Source organism: Ursus arctos, unplaced genomic scaffold (genome assembly GCF_023065955.2).
Source record: "Ursus arctos isolate Adak ecotype North America unplaced genomic scaffold, UrsArc2.0 scaffold_3, whole genome shotgun sequence".
In the NCBI taxonomy this organism is placed as follows: domain Eukaryota; kingdom Metazoa; phylum Chordata; class Mammalia; order Carnivora; family Ursidae; genus Ursus; species Ursus arctos.
The window spans coordinates 50,505,580-50,522,675 of NW_026622985.1; the positions used below are offsets into that span (position 1 = coordinate 50,505,580).

Consider the following 17,096-nt stretch of genomic DNA (forward strand, 5'->3'; position numbering starts at 1 on the left):
GGTGGTGGTGCTGGTGATGATGGTGATGATGATGGTGGTGGTGGTGCCGGGGGTGATGATGGTGATGATGATGGTGGTGGTGGTGATGATGGTGCTGGAGGTGGTGCTGATGGTGCTGGTGGTAATGATGGTGGTGGTGGTGATGGTGGTGCTGGGGGTGATGATGGTGGTGGTGGTGGTGATAGCAGAGAACACTTAACGTGTCATTTATTTTGTTGCAAGCACTGCTCTATGTGCTTTATATTATTTCACTTAATTCTCAGGTTGGTAATGCTCTTAGCCCTGTCTTACCGATGAGGAAACCGAGGTACACTGTGGTAACTGACTCACCCGGTTCACGTTCAGGCACTCCGAGCACTGCCTGGCTCCTGCTGGCCGATGTGTACATAATCTCTATTAAACCTTTAGATAACTTTGATGACCCTTTCTGCTCTGCCATTCTGTTTCAGTGAAGGATGTAAAACTCAGATCCAAGAGAAATTTGATAATAGGGTGATGCTTGGTTTTGTGAGATGAAATTCATTCTCTGAACCTCATCACTTTGAATTAGTTGCAGGAAAAAAATGAGGCCAATAGTATTGGATAGCATTTTTTTTTTGAGAACTATAAAAGTTTTTTTTTTTAAATTTCAGATGATAGCCTTAAATGTTCGTCATAAATTAAACTTCTGTGCACATAACTTAATACTGTTTATGTTTAGGCTATTACTGAAATCAGTCAGACCTGGGCAACCATGGAGTTCTCGTATGAAGTTCACTATCGGACGGGCATCCCATTACTAAAATCCGATGAACAACTGTTTGAGACTCTAGAGCACAACCAAGTAAGATGTGGTGTTTTGATTACAGATTTCTTTCTTTTAAATGGCAATTTTAGACTTTTTCCAAGTTCCAGTAGTCAGTATTTATTCATTCATTGGGTATCTACTTGTCCCAGACTCTGGGCATGGTACCATTTGGGATCAAAAGGTATGAACACTGGGGCGCCTGGGTGGCACAGCGGTTAAGCGTCTGCCTTCGGCTCAGGGCGTGATCCTGGCGTTATGGGATCGAGCCCCACATCAGGCTCCTCTGCTATGAGCCTGCTTCTTCCTCTCCCACTCCCCCTGCTTGTGTTCCCTCCTTGCTGGCTGTCTCTCTGTCGTATAAATAAATAAAATCTTTAAAAAAAAAAAAAAAAAAAAAAAAAAAAAGGTATGAACACTTACTCTCAAGGAACTTGGACTTGAGTAGGGAGACGGACGGTAGGGCTCCGAGGGGTCTAAGAAGTGACAGGGAGGCTTTGTGTTGGGGAGGGTGAAAGACTCAGCAAGAGCCTTGTGACTTGGGATGGTAAGTCAGTAAGGAATGGCAATCAGAGAAGGGTGTTGGGGGCAGTGGGGACAACAGTGGTTGTCAGGGGCTGGGGATTGCAGAAATGTGGAGATGTTGGTCAAAGGGCACACATTTCCAAGTATAAGATGAGTAAATTCTGGGGATCTCAAGTATGTCATGGTGACTAGAATTAACAATACTGTATTGTCAACTTGAAAGTTGTTAGGAGAACAAATATTATTACCACACCCTAAAAAAGGTTATTCCATGAGGAATGGATGTGTGAAGGAACCTTTTTGTGGTTACCATTTTACAATATATGTATGTATCGCAGTATCACATGGTACACCTTAAATTTCATGTAACATTTCAATAATAGCTTAATAAAATTGGTGCTGGGGGAGAAGAGTCAAATATACCAAACAGAGGTGAAAGAGAATGAGAAGAGTCCTTTCTACTCAGTGCCTGAGATTTCAACGTCAGAGAATGGAGAGAAGTACTCACCAGACTGCTTGGCGTCCATGCTTGGTAGTCAACCGAGAGGGGAGGGAAATGGAAGCTGAGGGCTTAGGAAGCTGCAGAGAAGTTGGTTTTATTTTTGCAGTATTGGGGAAAAAACATTTATAACCTTGCAATGATTAATAGGCAGGGACCCCAAGGAGAGAATGAGCGAAGATGAAGGAATAAAATTGAATCCCTAAAGCTGCACCCTGGAGCACAGTATTTTTTCTGCCTACAAAGACATCCATGGTCTTCTTGTAGAAGACGCCGGAAATGCAGTTGCGTGTATTTATCTTTCTTCTTTCAGAAAGCACGTCAATATGAGTATTTAATGCTGTTAGTTCATTTATTCAGCCGATACCGAGTTCTGCCTGTTCCAGGTATTGCTTGCTAGATCCTAGGAATCCAAGAATAAACAGAAGAGGTATAGTCCCTCCCTCATGGTACTTGCAATCTACCAACTGACCTGTTATTTAAAATTCTTCCTTTCTTTTAGGTTCAGTTGCAGAGTCTGCTTCAGAGCAAGTATGTGGAATATTTTATTGAGCAAGTGTTAAGCTGGCAAAATAAATTAAACATAGCAGACTTGGTCATCTTCACTTGGATGGAAGTCCAGCGAACTTGGTCTCATCTGGAAAGCATCTTTGTTTGCTCAGAAGACATTCGAATTCAGCTTGTGAAAGACGCTAGAAGATTCGATGGAGTAGATGCTGAATTTAAGGTTCGTAGAAGATACTGTTTTCTATCCTAGCGGAGTTTTCCAGACAATCTGAAAATCTTGTAAAGAACCATGATTTGGGGTATGGTATTTATAAAGATACACTGTTGCATTTTAGGCAGCGGTGCAGGAAGCTCGCTCTTGTGAAGGGTTAGATAGTGAGTATTCTTGGCTTTGTGGTTGTGTATGGTTTCTGTCACAGCTACTCAACGCTGCCATTGTAGTGTGAAATAAACAGACACTCGGTAAACAGTTGGGTGTGGCTATGCACCAGTAAAACTTTATTGACACTGAAATTTGAGTTTCTTAGAATTTTCATGTGAGACAGAATATTAAGCTGGTTTGACTTTTTTCCAGCAGTTAAAAATGTAAGAACCATTTTTAGCTTCTGGCCATACAAAAAGCAGCAGCAAGCCTGATACTTCCCTTAACCCTGCAATAAGGTGTGATAACATTAATCTTCGTGAAGATTACTGCAGAGGGGTTGCCAGTAACAGTACTATTAGTTACTTGTTTGTTTATAAGAGCAGAAGAAAGCACACGGAGATGAACATATGATAATGAGGAATGATTCAGCAAAGAATAATGGCTATACTTTTTCATATAGAAATGAGGAGTAACTTTTTTTTTTTCTTTTCTAAAGAAGAACACCCAGAGGAATGCTATTTTAACTTTTAAGGAAGAAAGAATAAACTGTTGAATGTTCATCTCATTTTCATATATGAATGTCCTCTTTAAGATTCTTCGTTCTCTTGCTCTCTTTATTCTTTTTGCTTGTTTGGACCCAGAATGGTGCTAATGCCCATCGAATTTATTTTGATAAAAACTGTGATTATACTTTGTTTTTGATCTTCATTTAAAAGTTTAAAAGCAAAAGTGAATAGATATGGTGTGAGAAGTCTCTTTAACCTTACTTTCTTAGAGTTCCTCATTTTTAAATTCCCCAAATGGATGAAAAATTGAGAAAAGTAATTTCTAATATCAATGGCTCCATCTTATACTTTCGTACAGGAGTTAATGTTGAAAACAGCTAAAATAAAGAACGTTCTAGAAGCAACATGCAGACCTAATCTCTATGAAAAACTTAAAGATTTACAGTACAGGTAAGAAAAAAACTACAAAGTGATCAATTTGTTATAATTTTATGAGATTGCTTTCAGGTATCTTACAGTATCTAATATTGTGTTACTGTAGATAGATGTGTACTAAATTACTTTACAGTTTTGCTTAGAAAGTTGTCTAGTTGCCTTGGACATAATAGATAGTATGTATATAATGTAAATCAAATACGTTTTTCTTTGCCAAAAAGACTATCATAGTAGTGAAACTGGAGTATTATCAAGAGTATTGACATGATTGATCACTTCTTTTATTACAGTATCCTGCAAGTATTTATTAAGCATCTACTCTAAGAACTTGGATTGCATTTAGTAATTTCAAATCATTTATTTTGTATTGAGTTTATACGAGAAATTACCCTTAGAAAGCCTGTTAGTACTTAGGAAATCCTTAAGGGCTATTTGTAATTTCACGTAGAATTCTATACAGGTAGTGGTGGTAAGGATATTCTGGCTTTTGCTTAAAAATGGTCAGTCAGCTACTGAAAGAGGCTTGTGCAGAATTCCAATCACTTTTTATTGCAAGGTAGAAAAGAGCTCTAAATAAAAAAGAATATTACATAATCAAAGTTATTTCATAATCTGTGAATTTTCTAGAGATAAAGTTAGCCATAATTTTAAAAGGGTGGATTTCCACAGAAGTTACTATTTCTTCTTTTTTTAGAAGTTTTTTTAAGTAATGGCTATACCCAGTGTGGGGCTTCAACTCAGGACCTCAAGACCACGATTCACATGCTTTTCTGACTGAGCCAGCCTGGAGCCCCAGAAGTTAATTATTTCTTAGTGATCTTGGGGGCTTGGGGGTTCTGCCCCTGGGTCACTCTGCTAAGAACGATAAAGCAGAAGTGATTCAGACTCCTAGGACTCCTCTGAATACCAGAGTGAGCTGAAACCATGTGTGTTTTGTAGGCATTCAGTGGGTACAGGAGGACCTTGAACCAAATACATCTTAACTAATGCATTTTGTGCTCAGGATGAGTGATGCCGAACCTAGTTGCCCTTGCTGAGTAAGAATGTCATTAAGAAATGTGAGGAGTGAGACACCTGGGGGGCTCAGTCGGTTAAGCATCCAGCTCTTGATTTCACTTCAGGCCGTGGTCTCAGGGTTGTGAGATCCAGCCCCACATGAGGCTGTGTGCCCTGCTGAGAGTTTGCTTGAGATTCTCTCCTCCTCCCTCTGTCCCACCTCCCGTGGTGCTCGCTGTCTCTCTCTCTCAACATAAATAAATCTTAAAAAAAAAAAAAAAAATGAGGCGTGACATCACCCTAAGTCTAATCTCTATTTAACCTCAGCCCACGGTGTGTATGTACCTGTCCCCTACCTGGCGTGACTTGTAGATGAGTCACAAGGAAGATGATGGTGTCAAAGACGAGTCAGGCTCCATGTTAGACAGTGAGCTTATTGTGGTGAGTGGACAGATGAGAGGAGCTGGGTTTCGTTTTGTTGATGTTTCAGTCACTGAATGGGCAAGATAGGCTTAAAGAGAGTTTTCATTCCCATAGGCTTTCTCTTTGTGAAAAAGCTCTCGCTGAGTACCTGGAGACCAAGCGCATGGCTTTCCCGCGGTTCTATTTCATCTCTTCTGCAGACTTACTCGACATTCTCTCAAAGGGAGCTCAACCTAAGCAGGTAATGTATATTTTTTGGAAGTCTTATATTCTACATTAGCTAAGGAAGGCCACAGTTTCTCTGTCATCGTCAGATGCCACCTACCTTGTCACATGCGTCAGGAACTAGAAAGTTGGCAATAAAAATTTGTAATGCAGCAACAGAAGGATGTCAGGGCTGGTGCTAAAGGAACCAAGTCCACGGGGCACCCGGATGGCTCAGTTGGTGAAATGTCTGACTCTTGATATCAGTCCAGGTCTTGATCTCAGGGTCGTGAGTACTGTTAGTACTGGGCTCCATGCTGGGTGTGGAGCGTACTTAAAAAAAAAAAAGGGAACTAGGTCCTCAGTAAAGGGAAAGGGTATTATCAAAGGTGCAAGGCTTAGTGACCTGCAAGAAGTTAGTGGAGCAAACGTTGGCTCCAAATCCCCCAGAATTCTGGGACAGGGACTGGAGCATCTGTTGACTGGTTAGCGGCTTTGCTAGGGCAGAACGGCTCACTTGGAACAAGACCATGACTGGGTCTCTTACTGCTCCCTGACCCCCGAGCCACCTTCCTAGTGATGAAATTGGGCTGGTCTTCAGTGGTGCCAGAGGTGGACGGCGTCATGTCGTGCTCCTCGTCGACATAACCGTCTCATGGAACCCTGCCTGCCTGTGCAGGAACAACAGACCACCCACGGCAGTATTTAAAGCAGATAAAAGCAGCTATTATCTTTTGTCATCTGAGGGCTCAGATCACAGAACAGACTTGGTACCGGTGCCAAAGCACTCCTTCTCGCAAACACGAGAGGATGTTGCATTTGACTTGCATCTTTTCAGTTGCTAACGTCCACTGAGGTATTTCAGGGGTGACGGCTGACAAAGCCTCTTCTGTGTCTTTCTCTAGATGTTTTTATGCATTGTCTTGGAATATATATATATATCTTCACACTATAGTTTGCTGAGTTCTGTTCTTTGGACATAGTATTTATCTTGATTATTTCTCTCGCTGTCATCATTTCTCTTTGGGCCTAAATTTGGTGGGATGGCTCTTCTTGCCATTGATAGTACAAGTGCAGTCATGTTACTAATGACAGACTTGTTAGTCAAATTTCAGCACCATTTCCAGGGTCAGCCCTCAGTTATGGTTTCCTACATCCATGCTAATTTCCAGATGGCTTTGTAAATAAAATCCCTCTGATTATACTGAATAACAACCCAGTATATCCATTTCTCACATATCACACAATTGGATGTTTGGGTTTTTGGTTTTTTGTTTTTGGGTTTTTTTTAATTAGTCTCAAAGAGAGCAGTCATAACCACACTTAAGTTTCATTAGCTTCCTGGGAATATTCTGGTGACCAGAAGCTGGACCCTCACATGTGGTTGTGAGGCAGAAGGTAACATATTCCGTTACAGGTACATGTTCCTGAAGACTTTAAAATCCAAAATATTTACAATTCTGAATTTTCAGTATGTAAATTAGAGGAGATGCATAAATCTGTAACTAGGATAACATTGTTTTTCTTTTAATTACATTCTTTAAACTTAATATTTGTATGACTGGTTTATTGAACAGTATTAATTACAGAGAATACAGACATGAAGTTTTATTTTCTATGATTATTAGTCACAAATGTGCCCTGCTGAATCTCCTTGAGCTGAGTAGCAGACCCCTTAATAACACTCTGGGAAGGTATCTTACATCCCTATTTTAAAAAAATGAAATAAACCGAAAGCAGCTCAGCAGGTCTAGTTACACATCCAGTCTTAGGTCTGTGTTGAGGCCAGGCTTTCACATAATAAATGTGGAGTCGGCAGAGAGACACCGATGATGTTACTACAAATCCCCTTCCTGCCCATTTATCTGGAGAGGAGATGGGGCTGCCATCTGTCAGTCACTGGCGTTTTTTAGTACTTGTTCTTGATTCTTTCACCAGCAGTGAGTGAGTGTTCTCTCTCTTCAACAGCAAGCATCCACATGTTGGGTCTCTCGTGGAACATGGGTGCCAGGCTTCAGGGGGCAGAGGGGCCATTCCTAGGGGATCCATACTGGAGTCAGCTCTGTCTCGGCGTGTCCAGTTCTTGCCCTGGGCAGTGAAATCAGCCATTGTGTTCCGTCTACTTTACCTTTTCCACCTCGGCAGATGGCCAGCAAGGGCCACGTCGCAGATGGACTTCCTGCAGGCACCTGCAGCTTTTATGAGTGATTCTCCAGCACCTCTCTCACTTGATGACATAAGGGTGGGGGTTGGGCAAAACCGTACTTCACCTGCCTCATAAGGAGCGAGGAAAAGCCATGGCATCCCCCTGTGGGCTGATAACCGGCAGGCGTGAGATGGCCACCTCCAGCCCCCTCCTCCCTGCGGTGCTGGCTAGAGAGAGGGTGGCTGGCAGTAGCAGATGCTAAGGGGTTGAGCTGGCTCTTACAGGCCCTGGACGGACTAAGCTCCCTGATCCCTGTTTGCCGTCCTCAGAGCGTGCGCAAACCCGCTGCCTCTTGGTCCTTACTGGAAGCCCTAGGCTGGCGCTGAGAGAACAATCACTACCCTGCTTCTCACCTGTTCTCTTTACCTGCTTTCAAGAATCAAGCAATGCTTCACCCTTTAGGCAGGCGACATGTTGGCTCTCGGTACATGCATTCCTGATGCCAACATTATTTTTTTTTCCGTCATCCTTTTTAAGTCATAGGATGAGTTTTTGTTTTTATATACACACTTCAAAGGTGTACCCTTTAGATCATTCTTCTTATGTTTTCGGTATCACCACGATATTAGAGTGTTCTCTAACATCCGTGGGAGCCCTCTCACCCTTCCTTCCTAGCTTCTTAGTCAGAAGTTCGACATCTCCGGTTCGGGGGCATTGCTCAGTCCTAGTACCGCTACTGCCCCTTAGTGAATGACTAGATAGTAGAAGACATTTAAAAGATTTAAATTGAAATGAAGCTGAATATGAAGATCACAGCACGGATGCCTCTAAAATTGCTCAAGCCGAGCTGATGAATGCCACCGGCAGTGTTGTCTACCCCGTGCTAACCGAAGGAGCCGGGTGCTGCTGCTCACCAGAGAAGGGGGCCCGCGATGGCGCCTGGGTGGCAAGTTCATTAAGCGTCCAGCTCTTGGTTTTGACTTAGATCAAAGCCTTGCGTCCGGCTGCACGCTCAGCACAGAGTCTGCTTGGGACTCTCTCTCCATCTCCCTCTGCCCGCCACCTCCGCCCTCCTGTCCCCACCCCCGCCAAATAAATAAATCTTTTTTTTTTAAAAAAAGTGTCCGGTCATGTAGCTACAATGTAAACCTGATTTACAGATGTCCTGACCCTCCAGCTTTTGAAAGGATTAGATTTTTTTTTTTTTACTCTGTGAGTTTTCCCCTTAATTCAGCATTTTTAAAATTTAAATTTAATTAATTGACATATAATGTACTAATGGTTTCAGAGGTATAGAGTTCCGTGATTCATCAGCCTTATATAATAACACCCAGTGCTCATCACATCACGTGCCCTTCTTAATGTCCATCACCCAGTTATCCCATCCCCTACTCGCCTCCCTCCAGCAACCCTCAGTTTGTTTCCTATGATTAAGAGTCTCTTATGGTTTGTCTCCCTCCCTGATTTCATCTTGTTTCATTTTTTTCTCTCTTCCCCTATGATCTTCTGCCTTGTTTCCCAAATTCCACATATCAGTGAGACCATATAATTGTCTTCTCTGATTGACTTATTTCACTTAGCGTAGTACCCTCTAGTTCCATTCACGTTGTTGCAAATGACAAGATTTCATTTTTTGCTGTTGGCTGAGTAATATTCCATTGCATATGTATACCACATCTTCTTTATCCATTCATCTGTCAATGGACATCTGGGCTCTTGCCATAATTTGGCTATCGTGGACATTGCTTCTATGAACATTGGGGTGCAGGTGCCCCTTCGGATCACTACATCTTTATCTTTGGGGTAAATGCCCAGTAGTGCAAATGCTGGGTCATAGGGTAGCTCTATTTTTAACGTCTTGAGGAACCTCCATACTGTTTTCCAGAGTGGCTGCACCAGCTTGCATTCCCACCAACAGTGTAGGAGGGTGCCCCTTTCTCTGCACCCTCGCCAACATCTGTTGTTTCCTGACTTGTTCATTGTAGCCATTCTGACCTGTGTGAGGTGGTATCTCATTGTGCTTTTGATTTGTATTTCCCTGATGCCAGGTGACGTTGAGCATCTTGAAAGATTGTTGATATTTTTGAAATTGATATTTTAAATTGTGCTCAACATGATTTCACTGAGATATTTTAGTTACAGTAATGAAACTTCTGACAATTCAAATTCACATAAAATGGTATCCCACTGTTAGTAAAGATGCGTTATTAAAAAAGGTGTTCCACTTCCTCTGTGGCACAGATAACCACTCAGGAGTGGCTGAGGTGGGCAGGGAATCGAGAAGGAGCTAAGGGCAGCTGCAGTCGTCTAGAGCCGCAGTCAGCTTCTTTCCCTGAAGTGGTTCTGCAGAGTGAAGGGGCTTCCGGAATTCTTGGTCACTTACTAGGGAAGAGTTAGTTAATGGTTTTGGCAGTTAAACCAAATAGCCTGGCCTTGCTACACTCGGTTTTGGACCACCAGACACAGCGTTTCCGCCTCTGCCTTTTGTCCTTAGATTCCTGAATGTGCTCCCTGCAGTGTGACCAAAATAACATGGCCACTGCAGCTTGTGGAATAACAATGCAGTTTTGCCAGAAAAGAAACCCTTTGTGGGTAGATAACTCATGTTGACATCTTGTGAATGACTTGAATTCTTCAGGGCCCCCCTCCTCCACCCACCACCCTCAATTCAAGAGCGTTGGCCCAAGTGTGAGTTTCTGTGGTTAATGGTGGAATTCGATCAGCCTGAACTCCTCAGCCAGGGAAGTCTGATATCACTACCACCTCCATCCCATAAGCAGAAATTCCCAAGTGAGTTGGAATGCCAGAGGGATGAAATCAGTGTGTCTATAGAGTGCCTTCAGTGAGGATTAGCTGTTGGGAAGTTGGTTAAGATCAAGTTTTAAATGTTCTCCTTCCGGCAGTTGCCCTGCTCTGCCATTGGCACGAACACCCTAAAGGACCTGTGTGTGGGCCCTGCCTAACTTCAGTGATCAGAGTCTCTTGTAGTTGCTTCTGGAAATACACACTTAGAGGTGTACTTGCAGGGTTCATTGTCCTGGTGCAATAGTTATGCGCAACAGGTTTGAAGTTACACATTCATTATTAATATTCTTTGATTCCCCCCGCCTTGAGCTGGACTCAAGAAAGACAAACTTGCAGTGGGATGACCTGCATTTTTTTTATAATAATTTTTTATTATATTATGTCAGCCACCATACAGTACATCCCTAGTTTTTGATGTAAAGTTCCATGATTCATTACTTGGCGTATAACACCCAGTGCACCGTGCAATACGTGCCCTCCTTACCACCCATCACCATTTCTAGTGTCTAATGTAGGGTAGCCATGAGCCCACCGTGGCCAGGGAGCACTTGAAATGTGGCAACTGAGGAACTGAAATTTTTATTTTTTATTTTTATTTATTTATTTATTTTTAGAGAGAGCATGTGTGAGAGCATGGAGGTGGAGAGGCAGAGAAGAGGGGGAGAGAGAATCTTAAGCAGGGACTTGATCTCACAACCTGAGATCATGACCTGAGATCATGACCTAAGCCAAAATCAAGAGTTGGATGCTTAACCGACTGAGCCACCCAGGTGCCCCTGAGTAACTGAATTTTTAACTTCAGTAAATTTTAATTGATTTAAATTTAAATACTGATATTTGATTCAGTTATTGGAAAACAAAAGTGTGTTTGAATCACCTTGAGCATATAAATCTACTTTTGCAACAGTATATTTTATGAAATTGAAATACAGATCAAGTATATCTGAGGAATCCAAATTGAGATATGCTATAAATATATACACGTGACTTGAAAGATTAACTATGAAGAAAAGGATGTAAAATATCTAATTTTTTTTATTATATGTTGAAACATTTCAGATAGACTAGGTCAAATAAAATACATTAAAGTTAGCTTGGCCTGTTTCTTTTTACTTGTTTTAATGTGGTCACTAGGAATCAATCCACTGTTTGGAAATTGAGGCCACAGTGTATTCTCTAAAATGAGAAGATCAGGGGGTGCCTGGCTGGCTCAGTTAAGAGCATGTGACTGGATTTGGGGGTTGTGAGTTCAAGCCCCACGTTGCGTGTAGAGATTACTTAAAAATGAAATCGTTAAAAAAAAAATGAAATGAGACGGTCAGCAATGCATATACTCAGAAATGTTAAAAGTTTTCATCCAGAAATGTCCTTCAGTGGTGTCAGCTTAAATCTATATTAGAGAAAATCTGCCAACTTGTCTATTAAAAAATCCCTAAATTTGCAGTGATGGCACAGATGGCACTAAACTGATAGCCTTAATGGATTATAAATATGGGCATTTGGAAAGGTGCCTGTGAGGAATGGGCTTAATATTAGGTGACAAAAAGCCCTGCTGGATCTTCGGGGTACCTAGGTACATAAGCACAGTGTTTCTGTAGAGTGCTAGCATTTGGTTGTCTCCATTGAGTGAATGTGTCTCACCCTGTGAATTTCAGAAGTCAAGATGGTGGGGCCCAACAGTCTCGCATAGTGTGTCACAGTCTTTTCTCACAGGAATTAGTCTTCCTTCAACAACTATGGTGAAAAAGGCTCAAAATTCAAGTGGTTAGTTGAGGGCATGCAAGAGTGAATGAATTTTACTTGAAACACAATCAGTGAAAAATCACAACTTCTTAGAGGAAGTAGAAAGCTGGGGGGCTGTTAGGTACATAAAGGGGAGGAAGGGCTTGCCCTTGAGTTTGGGCTGAGACTGAGGATGGAATAGGAAAGAGGCAGTAAAAGGAGACAAGCACAGAGGGTGCTCATGGTTTCGGTCATCTTGCCATCATCTCCACTGACCTTCCAGTCAGCAGTGAGGAAGAGAAGCTGCTCCCCTAAGTGTAGGTTGTCCTACAAATGGCCTCGTGAGAGCAGAGTCACATGGTAGTTGGGGAATGTGTCATGTTGGACGTGGATGCCTTCCCATAAAAGCAGCCGCCTCCTCAAAGGACCGAGGCATTTACGTGTGTGACAAGAAGATAGACTATCTCATTTAAAACATGTCATAAATTATATATCCCCTGGGGATTATCCTTGATTGTCCTCACGAAATACTTAATACATGGTTAACCACTTTTTTTGTTCATTTTGCACATGTGTTGCCACTGCTAAGGTTTTTGTTACCACTCCTTTCTTGGAATTCTCTCCACAGCCAAGATATGACTTAGACCACAAAATCAGGGGTATTGCAATACACTGTGGGATTAAAATAAAATCTCACCTTAATATTATGAGATCCAAAAATTAAGCCTCATAAATGTGGGATCCTGCCACCAAGGAGTTTTCAGCCTTGCTGCGGCATCTAGAGCTCCTGGTTCTGACAGAAGCTGTTCAGCTTCAGCTTAAAATCGGGGCAGGGCTTCTGGCCATAAGAGATGAGCTTTGCACAGAGTACCGTGCGTTCAGGCAACTACTAGAAAGGCTGGGTAAAATAGTTAACTAAATCTGTTTAAATGCATCACAGAGTTCTTAAAGAGCATCGAAGAAAAGTCGAGAGCTCAGGGCCTAAGATAAGAGCAGAAAGAAACCACGGATTTGTCTGATGTTTGCTATTGATGTTTCTTTAGCAACATTTGACTATTTACAAGATAGGACAGTCTGAAAAGCTGATCACAACTTTCATCAGGATCATGGAACTTAAAAGGAGGAGAAAAAAGAAATAAAAACTGGCATCAGGCACCACCAAAGAAGATGTTATTCAGAGAATCAAACAATGATAATGGTTCTGAGGTGAACTGGATGTAAATGTGCAGGGGTGGGGGAGAGGGGCACCTACCACATACTGTGTCTAAAAAACCAATTCTAGGTGGATGTAGTTGGAAATGTGAAAGGCACAACAATGAAATATATAACCTACAAGGAAGAATGATATTTGAAAAAATTTCTTAAGTTGCTCATGGAAGTATTGAGTGTAGGGGAAAGGTTGATGGATTTGACTGTATTAAAGTTGAAAACTTTGCCTTATCAAAAGATACTGTTAAGGCACTAGTGGTGTAAGCCACAAAGTGGGGAAAGATGTTGGCAACGCCTTAAGCAAACAGAAGACTCCTATGCAGAATATGCAGCTAACTACTGCATTCAGAGAAATAAGGACAGGTTGATAATCCGATATAAAAATGGACAGAATACACAAGCAGCCTGGTCACAAAAGAAGGTATTGTGATGACCGGTGAACAGGAAAAGTCACTTGACTCCGTAAGTCATCGGAGAAATGCAAATTAAACCCACAAAGAAAGATACACTTGTGCTTCTGGCCAAGATGGAGTAGCAGCAGCTGGATTTGCCCACCTGTTTAAAAGACCCCAAAACTTTGACAAAATATATGAAGCAAGACCTTTTTAGACCCTGGACATCGGACAGCAGAAGATAGCAGTTCATGACAGACTTGGAACAAAAGAAGTGAGTTCTGATGGTCTCTGTTGTTTCCTCGAGCGAGTTTCCAGGTATGGTACAAGGGGGGAGAACCAGGCAGGATCTGGCGGGCTCCTGGAGTTGAGGGTTCAGAGCTAAGAGTCCAAGGAGGACAAGGTAGCTAGAGTTGGCATAGGTGAGAACCAAAGAGGAGAGAACTGTAGGAAGAGAAACGCAGAAATTCACAGAGGAACTTCTTTGAGTCTTCAGCTGGGGGAATAATTAGCCCTGGATTGCACACTACCTTAAAAGCAAGATCCAAAAGGATCACACTGTTTCGAGTAATTTAACTGCACCCCAGAACAAAGCTCAAGAAGATAGAAATAAAAATATATTCAGTTCCAAGCAGGGTAACTTTGTGGTGTGCGGAATACCATTAAAGATGACAGGGCGTGTAAAGAGTCATAACGAGGAAACACATCAATCAAAATGGATACAAAAGTTAGGATTAACAAACCAAATCATTAAAAGTTATAGCTGTATTCGTATGTTGAAAAAATGGAGATATGGAAAAGATAAGAAAATTCCATATGTGTATATCGGACATCCTCAAGTGGAGGAAGGGAGACAAAAAATATTTGTGGAACAACAGCCAAAAGATTTCTCACTTGATGAAAGGCGGACATCCGTAGATTTAAGCTCAGTGAACCAAAGCACAAGCTACAAAGAAACCTATATCAGATCACTCAGATTGGTCAGAACCAGTGAAAGAGATCCAAAGATCATCTAGAAAGTCACATTATGTTACAAAGGTTTGAACGTAAGCATGATGAAAGGCTTCATAATGCAAATGAGAAAATAGTGGACCAACAGCTCTAAAAAACTGAAAGAAAAAAATCACCTGCAATTCTTTATCCAGGGAAAATATCTTTTAAAAGTGAAGTCAAAATAAAGATGTTTCCAGACATTCAAAAGCTGAAAGATTTCATCACCAGCAGACTGGCAATACAAAAATGTTAAAGGAAGTGCTTCAGGCAAAAGGAAGTTGGAACCAGATGGAAATCTGGATCGACACAAAAAATTGTGAGCATTGAAATGTTAACTGTATGGAACTAGACAAGACAGGCGCATCAGCCATCCATCAGAAGGCAGAAGGATAAGAAAGAACAGAGACCTTGAAATGTTGCGTGCGCTCAAACCCTGCTTCTGTTGATGAGCGGCTAAGTACTACTTGGCTTTTCTGAACATCAGTTTCCTTGTATACCAAGCAGGGAAAACAGGTACCATCTCTTTGGTTTCTGAGCAAGAAATATGAAAAGGACTTAAAATGATGTAAAATCAGCCACAAATTCTTCCCCTCCATGCTTCCGTGCCCTTTCAGTGGGATGGTGCAGTTTTCATCCAGGCGAGAGCTTGTATCTCCATTTGGATTGCCATGTGACTTGTTTGGGCCCAGCGTATCATTAGCAAGAGAGTTGACAAGCTCACACATGCAAGGGCTTACTCTCTTGCTGCTGTTCAGAGACGTCTGACTACTGCATCGTGAGTGAGCCATGGCTAGCCGGCTGACGGAGAAGCACACGCCTGTGCCTGGGCTACCAGCTGGGTAAGCCAGCACCTCCATGAGCAAGGCCACTGGTCACCAGCGGACACAGACATCAGGGGACTAGCTCAGGCAACCGCAAGGCTGACACACAGAGTAGGGAGCAAAGAAAGTATTGCTGTTTTAAGCCCCTGAACTTCGGAGTAGTTGCACTGCAGAAGCAAATTCAGACACGTTAGTGAGGTATTGACTTCTACATGCCTAAATCCCCGAGCATACATTCAGCAATCTCAAGGACTTTGATGTGCTACTGATTTTTACAGCAAAAGATGTTACTTGAAATTTAGAAACGAAACAAAATATCAAATACTAACCCATAGAACTAATCTTCTCTAGTATCTTTTCATTTTTTGGTTTTTTAGTTTTTTCTTGCTGAAGATGCCTTGATAAGAGCTGTGGCATTGTTTTGACGTCACTGAGTATGGGAGGACTGGTGAGGATATCGTGAATTGGCGTATTTTCCTTTCTTGTTGTGTACATTGAGGCTTCGATCTGACTTGGGATTAGAAAAACACATATAGTCACACAACGAGATACCAAGATCACACCCACCAAAAGGCTAAAATTAAAGAGACAATACTAAGTAATGGTAAGAATGTGGAACAGGGACATGCTCCTCTCTAACCAGTGGGATCATAAATTGATACGACCTCTGAGGAAATCTATATAAGAGTGTCTTATAAATATGAATGTAAGAATACATTATTTTCTAGTATTTTCTTTTCGCAGTGTATGCTCAGAAGTGTATACATATGTGGACCAAAAAATGTACCAAGAATTTTCATAGCTACATCATTATTATTTATCACAGGCCCAACTGCGAACAATCCAAATGTTCCTGAATGGTAGAATGGCTGAAAACATTGTGTTATGTTCCTACAATAGAGTATCACCTAGCAATGGAAAAAAAACACACTAGTGTTGTATCTAATACCATAAGTAAGCCTTGAATTATAGGAGGCAGACACAAAAGAGGACATATTGTATGAATCTACATTATCTAGAGATAATGTCCATTTTTGAGAGGAGGGAGTAGTGGCTGTCATGGGATATTAGGGGTTTTCTGAGTGCAGGTATATTCTGTTTCTTAATTCTTGGTGGTTACAAGAGTCGTGTTCACTTTGCTAAAATTTATTAAGGTGTACACACTTTTTTTCCTTCTGTCTTTCAATTTTCAAAAGGTTATTTAAAAATTCAGCATTTGTGTTGTGACTGTATTTATATAAATTTACATATGCATGCAAAAGATTTTAAGAAACAGAATCAGCACTGATTATATGCCCAAGTTATATTCATAAATAGAAAGTTATATTCCAAGTTATATTCATAAATAGAAAGTCAAATTGCAAGATACTATGTATTTGCAATGTCCAAGTTATATTCATAAATAGTCAATTGCAAAGTACTACATATCTTATTTTTAGTAAAAATAAACTAAGCAGTGCCTGTCACCTAGTATTGGCTATAATGATTTAAAAATTTATAACAAGCTAATTTAGTCTTTTTTGGGTTATATAAGTAATTGTATCTTCATTATTGAAGATCTGAAAAATATGGAAATAAACATACTGCTAGATACTGTTTTTGATTAGAGTTTTTAATGTGTCTATGTTTATGTCATATCATATATACTTAATCAAAATGGAAATATTCTTCTACAGTATGTTTATTATCTATAAAAGGTTTCATTATAAGAATATGCCGTAATTGATTTAACCAACTTCTAGAAAGTTTTTGCAGATCTAGAATT

The 17,096-nt window shown here is 41.1% G+C and overlaps 1 protein-coding gene across 1 annotated transcript in view; it reads left to right on the forward strand.

Annotated features, from left to right (window-relative positions):
• The window catches only part of DNAH11 (dynein axonemal heavy chain 11), a 308,187-nt gene that overhangs the window by 63,444 nt on the left and 227,647 nt on the right, over positions 1-17,096 (forward strand). Inside the window, 4 exon segments of the mRNA XM_057304208.1 lie at positions 701-823; positions 2,311-2,535; positions 3,544-3,635; positions 5,154-5,280. Coding sequence (XP_057160191.1) covers positions 701-823; positions 2,311-2,535; positions 3,544-3,635; positions 5,154-5,280 — 567 coding nt within the window.